Source organism: Neltuma alba, unplaced genomic scaffold (genome assembly GCF_004799145.2).
Source record: "Neltuma alba isolate B1F8T4 unplaced genomic scaffold, ASM479914v2 tig00012086_pilon, whole genome shotgun sequence".
In the NCBI taxonomy this organism is placed as follows: domain Eukaryota; kingdom Viridiplantae; phylum Streptophyta; class Magnoliopsida; order Fabales; family Fabaceae; genus Neltuma; species Neltuma alba.
In genome coordinates, this window is record NW_021636644.1 from 38,119 (window position 1) to 44,496 (window position 6,378).

The 6,378-nt window shown below is 40.1% G+C and overlaps 1 protein-coding gene across 1 annotated transcript; it reads left to right on the forward strand.

Moving 5' to 3' along the window:
• Window positions 1–1,963: 1,963 nt before the first annotated feature.
• Window positions 1,964–3,258, forward strand: LOC114722214 (probable galacturonosyltransferase-like 1). Its single transcript, XM_028908178.1, has one exon. The coding sequence runs from the start codon at window positions 2,170–2,172 to the stop codon at window positions 3,181–3,183; it is 1,014 nt and encodes a 337-aa protein (XP_028764011.1). The 5' UTR covers window positions 1,964–2,169; the 3' UTR covers window positions 3,184–3,258.
• Window positions 3,259–6,378: the final 3,120 nt, after the last annotated feature.

Below are 6,378 nucleotides of genomic sequence, written 5' to 3' on the forward strand. Positions count from 1 at the left end.
TGCAAAAAGTACGGAAGTCCAGTCCGCGTAGTGGAGAAAACAGTTGCCAGCTGTGACAGGGGGGGGGCACGACCGATGACATGAGGAAAGAGGGCATTTTCGTCCTGACACGTTTTATGTTCTTAGAGAAATACCAATGGAATTGATGATAATTTTCAATACTCTTCCTATTCTAAATATAGATTGATTTTATAATGTAAATTACATTATAAAATTGGTCTTATATATATAAGACTGGAGGAATATCCATTCATGTCTAATTTCCCTCCCTTGCAAACAAATACTATCTCAGGTTATAATTATAAAAACTAATTGACTAATTTGAGTAGATTAAGAAAATAAATAAAGTTAGTTGTTTGTTATAAATATATATTGTATTTTCTAAAATATCTTTGTTAATCAAATTTATTGGTTAAACTACTATTATTAGAAAGATTATTTTGAAAAAAAAATAGATAAATATGAGAGACAAAACTGATTGAGATATTATATTTAAAATCAAAATAAAAATCAAACGAAATTTTATACTCCTCCGGTCTTAAATATAAGACCCTTATACTAATGAGTATGAAAATCTTATATTTAGAACTAAAAGAATATTAAGGACCAGAGGTAATATAATGATAGCGATGAGAAGCAGGAGTTAATTTCTTAGCAGCCAGAATAACTTGAACTCGTTGGGGTAGTAAATAGATGGACGGGGGAAAATCTGGTAATTTTACGATAGAAGGCTTCTATACATAAGAGCGTGGTATAAGTAGCCAGCGGCGTGGAAATTTATTCTTGAAATGTTGGGTACAGTCCAATTTAAGCTTTTTGCAAACAATTTATTTGCGAAATGTTAATATCACCAGAGTTGATTATTATGATAAAATTCATGTTCGGATAATTTTTCAGAGAGAACTTACATTCCTCATCACCTGGGTGTTTTTGGGTAGCTCCAAAAATATTTTTTTCATAAATCAAGACAGACTCTTTTAAATATTTATTTTATATACTGTAAAAATACTTTTAAAATTATTATTTTCTTTCTATTAAACACCCCTTTGGTTGTTTTTTTCAAGCATCGTTTCTCGTTGAAGTATTGAACTACATTTTGTTTTGTCAATTAATTTTATAATATAATAAATTAATTTTTTAAAACCATAATAGAATCAAAACAACTTGAGTTATAAGAAATTGTTTTTATATAAAACTTGATAGATTTAAAATGTGTTCAAATTCGAATTGATTATAATAAAAATAAAGAGGATGTTTTTCAGATGAGATGCTGAGGTGGTGGGACAAGGATTGGGGCCCCACACCAGGCCCAAAGTCGAATCAACGAAAGGGGGCGCAGTTGGTGATCACAAATTTTCAGCTCACTTTCCCCTGCCTGCTTCTGTTTTGTAGGTGATTAAATTATTACTTTATCTTAAAATGAAAACAACACGGTTAGTGTAATTTTTCTCTCTCAGGGTTGTGTTTATTTTAGTTTTAGTTTTCATATATTAAATTATAGATTTTGATTTTTTTAAAGTTTTTTTCATATGAAATATCAGTTTTTATAATTTAATGAAAATTTGGATATTTTGTTTTTAAGTGATCAAAATCTATGATTTAAAATTTAAAAGATTAAAATTAAAACGACTGCAAATTTTGACGGAGAATACCGGGCATACTGGAATTGTGCTGCCGAATACACATGCCCTTTTCTATGTGAATACCCATAATCTAATCCATCCAATTAGTAATTAGTGTTTATTTAAACACGATGTTATCCCCTTTCCGGAAAATATACCAATATAAAGACGATGCTGGAGTCAAACAATATATTCCACACAAATTAAGTTGGTGCAAACAAAATCATCGCAGCTCGCAGATGGTCATAGGTAAAATAATAATATGAGAAAGCTGGCGAAGAAAAGAATAGTAAACACATATAAGAAAGAGAAGAGAGCGCCAAATAAAATATTGGTATAGGCTGTCAGTGACAAAACGTGGAATATCATTGACTTATGGGGTGCTTGTGTGAAAGAAACCAACGTGGGCTCGAAGCGACGCAGAAACCGCGGGAGGGCAGGAGCTCTGTACTGTCTTCTCCGATCTCCTCTTTCTTTTTCAGTATGATTTGGGTCACACATTCCTCTCAGTAACTATTTCCACATCCATCCTTCTGTCAACACAGCCATGCCTCCTCCTTCACCGACGTCTTTCATCTGTATCCTGCTCTTCTTCTCCACCATCAGCAGTAGCTACGCCGCCGCCACTGCTCCCCGCTTCAAAGAAGCCCCAGAGTTCTACAACTCCCCCAACTGCTCCCACGACGCCGTCCACATTGCAATGGCCCTCGACGTCACCTACCTTCGCGGCTCCATGGCTGCCATCCTCTCCGTACTCCAACACTCTTCCTGTCCCGAGAACGTCTTTTTCCATTTTGTCTCTGCCGCTTCTCAGCCCTCTTCCGCTTCCATCCTCAACCTCAGCATCTCTACCTCCTTCCCCTACCTCAAATTCCGAATCTATCCCTTCGACGACCTAACCGTCGCTGGACTCATCTCCTCTTCCATCCGCACCGCATTAGACTGCCCTCTCAATTATGCCCGCAACTACCTCCCCAATCTCCTCCCTCCGTCTGTCAGGAAAGTCGTCTACCTCGACTCCGACTTGGTCCTCGTCGATGACATTGCAGAACTCGCTGCAACTCCGATGAGCTCCGATGAGGTCCTCGCTGCTCCCGAATACTGCAATGCCAATTTCACCACCTACTTTACGCCGACGTTTTGGTCCAATCCCTCCTTGTCGCTGACATTTGCGGGTCGTCGCAAGCCTTGCTACTTCAACACCGGGGTGATGGTGATCGATTTGGAGCGGTGGCGGGCCGGTGATTACACGAGGAAGATTGAGGAGTGGATGGAGCTGCAGAAGAGGATACGGATCTACGAGCTGGGATCATTGCCGCCTTTCCTGCTGGTGTTCGCCGGGAACATAGCGCCGGTGGATCACAAGTGGAATCAACACGGGCTTGGCGGCGACAACTTTCGCGGGCTTTGCAGGGATTTGCATCCGGGACCGGTGAGCCTGTTGCATTGGAGCGGGAAGGGAAAGCCCTGGGTTCGGCTGGACGCCAACAGGCCCTGCCCCTTGGATGCCTTATGGGCTCCCTACGATCTGTTACAGACTCCCTTTGCTCTCGATGCTTAGCACATCCATTTCCTGATCCTTCTTTGTTAATCCCTTCATATTTTTTTTCCGCCCATAAATAAAGATGTTAAACCCACCACCGTCATCTTTTTCTTTTATTTCCCCCAATCTTTTCCTCTGCGTGGATCTTGGGTTGAATTTTTCCGGCACGTGTTTGGGAGGAAGATGGCGCTACAGTCACTTCCGGCTGATTGTGAAGGAGACAGAAGTATGGTTACATCTAGGCTTGTAATGTATAGTAGGGACAGCCAGGGACATATCGCGTTTGCTGTTTTCTCTGAGAAATGCTGTGGAATGACTGTTAATTACAACTTATAATTGTTACTGACCGTGAAAGGAATTTTATTGGGTGATAATACTCTTTCTCGGTTTCTCGTTTGAGTTCTCGTTACTTTATTTTCCTCTCAAATCCCATTCTCACGTAATTTACTTATTGCTCAATGCGGTTATTACTAGTTGAAAAAGACTTCAAAGTCTGCAACTTTTGCACAGGGGGTGTATATTTGATTAATGAGAGCAGTCAAAATCTAGCACAACGCAAGAGTGAGCCTGTAAAGAACAGAGAAGAGAAAACGATGGGCAGGGACGATGTGGGTGACGGTGACGCTAGGGAGATCCGGAAGGGATGAGTGCATGGGCTTTTTTTTTGGCTTTCGCGAATCGCCAACAGTTTTTTCACGCGTCCGGGGACTGTCTGCCCAAAGCAAAACACGACTTTGGGAGGGTTTGACGATAACTAATTATGGCGAGTGGAGACGCTTTTATTTCTTTTGGCCGCCCAATTTGAGGTCGGCTTTTGGCTTAATTAATGGGTTCATTGATTTGAAATGGAGATTGATGTGTGCGTGAGGATCCTATGTGTTAGGATGCCTCTCGCAAATCGCAAGCATAATTATGGCAGCCTCAGGAGCAGAGTGTGCGGAGCCCTCGGTGGAATAGTACAGAGAGCAAATAAATGGGAAAACAGGAAAGCGATGCATTAAAAGCAAAAGAGAATGAGTGGGTGCGATGAAAGCAGGTGGCTCCGGAGAGAATGGATGTCAGAATGAACGGATGGTGTTTGAAAAAAGGCTTCTGCTTTCCCAACTCCCCATCTACAATAATATCAGTCCTCGATAGTAATTACCAGTACTTCAACGTGTCCCAAGTTACCGTACGTGACGTAGCATGTGGACAAAAAGTGAGACGGTAGAAAGTAGCAAGTAGTAACATGAACATGATGAGGAACAATAGTAAAAGACAGGTTCAGGGTGCAGGGTTTTACACTCCTGTATTCTTTCCCCTTTGCCCATTAATTGTTACGTATTCGGCCCCGCGGGCAATGGCACGTGCGATCCATGTCCCCTGTAGAGATTAGAGTCATGACTTATAGCAATGACTTATCATTTGTTTGGCCTCTAGAATATTTTAGGGAAAAAAAATATTTATTGGGAGTTGATTATCTAGAATAACCTAGTTTCAGCACTTGCAGTCTTGCACTCGCATTAATGTCAATCAATTTATAAATGCCGACACTGTTTGATATGTGTGTGTATATATATAATAAATAAAGGGAAAACTTTTGGGGTCAAAATAAAATAGATAATTAAATAAAAAGGAGAAGAAAACCTTTGCTTCTTTGAATGTAAAGCATGGCGCACATGAGTGGCTGTGGAGGGAAGCGATCGATCACAACAGCCGAAGTTGGATGCTATAGTTTAGTGTTTCTTACGGTCAAAGGAGGGTTGGGATCCGGGAGGCATCTATAGGGGCCGTTGTATTTCGATGCATGTGTGAGAGATCCGAGAGATGCATTGTGAGTTTGAGGAACGGCAAATTTAATTTTAAAAAAGACCATTTGAGGTCGGACTAGTTTAGCTGTAGTCAACTTATCACCGTTCTTAATTATGCCATATGAATCTTACTATACAGATTACAGGACATGGGGATGCGCGGAATACTAATGGATTCACAGTGGAGCCGAATATTACAGCATGGTTTGTCATTTGTGCCTTGTATGGAGGATTTCAGCTCTCGCAAAGAATCTGTCTTCTCTTTGAAAAAAGCATATGAAACGGGAGAATTAAATGGGAGACAAAGAAGGTACGCATGGCACATGAACACGATGAAGGGGATTGGAGAAGGGAACATGGAACATGAAGCGAGAAGATAAATCAGGAGAGGTATCGTACGTGATTGGTGGCTCCACAATCTCGGGGTATGAACTTTTAACGCGACGCGCCAGGGTTAGCCAGGCATTGATATTCTATTTCTCATCACCAAACGTGGATCCATGTATCCATCACCAATCACGCTTAACTTTGTACCTTCCCAACTCATCATCCAAAGGTTAAAAAAAAAACATAACAATAAATCAGATGACACTTTGATATGAATACGATATCACTCTATTCTGATTTTTTTAGCCGATCGAATAGCTCCACCCCGATCACAGCCGCCGCCGCCGCAAGAAAAGGATCGGAATATTAGGCCCCTTCGGTCCAAGTGCAAGTTTTTACGTTGGAATATGCTATAAATCCTTAACGCTGTTCCTGTCGGATCTTTTATGGGTTCTTTTCTCTCTGATGCCCGATACGTAATATTGTTTTTTCGGTTTTTTCTTTCTTTCCCCGTTGTTTCCCGGCCTCAACTGACTCGAGAAGCCACTCGATGCGGAGCCCGATAACCCGGTTACATGAATGAAGCAAGAGCCCACTACGAGTGAGCCCAAGTTTAAACCCGCCGTTTAACTATATAAGAGTCCCCGGGTATCTGTTTCAGGGGAGCCAACGGGAGCTAGGTTGGAGAAAAGGGACTACGCCTATATTTAGTATGCAACGGTGTTTCCAGTGTCTAGCAAAAAAGAAAAAACTCGGCGGGATCCAAGTGTCTCCTACCTCTACACTTCTTAATGTCAAAATTTTTAGAGTGACTATAATTCATAACTAACTATAATGTAATTATTTATAAATTTTGTATTATATGTTGGAGTCTAACCACTTATAAATTGGGGAGAATTCCGGAAAAAAAAATCTTTAAATTTTAAAATTTCAAATCAGTCTTATTTTACTGCTAATAATAATTGATAATATTTAAAAAAGTACTAGTAAATAAGAACATGTTTTTGTAGTTATTTCTTATTTGAGGTTTTGAGATTTTTTCTATAAATTGTACTCTTCTGATCTTTAACATAACATAAAATCTAATTATTGAGTT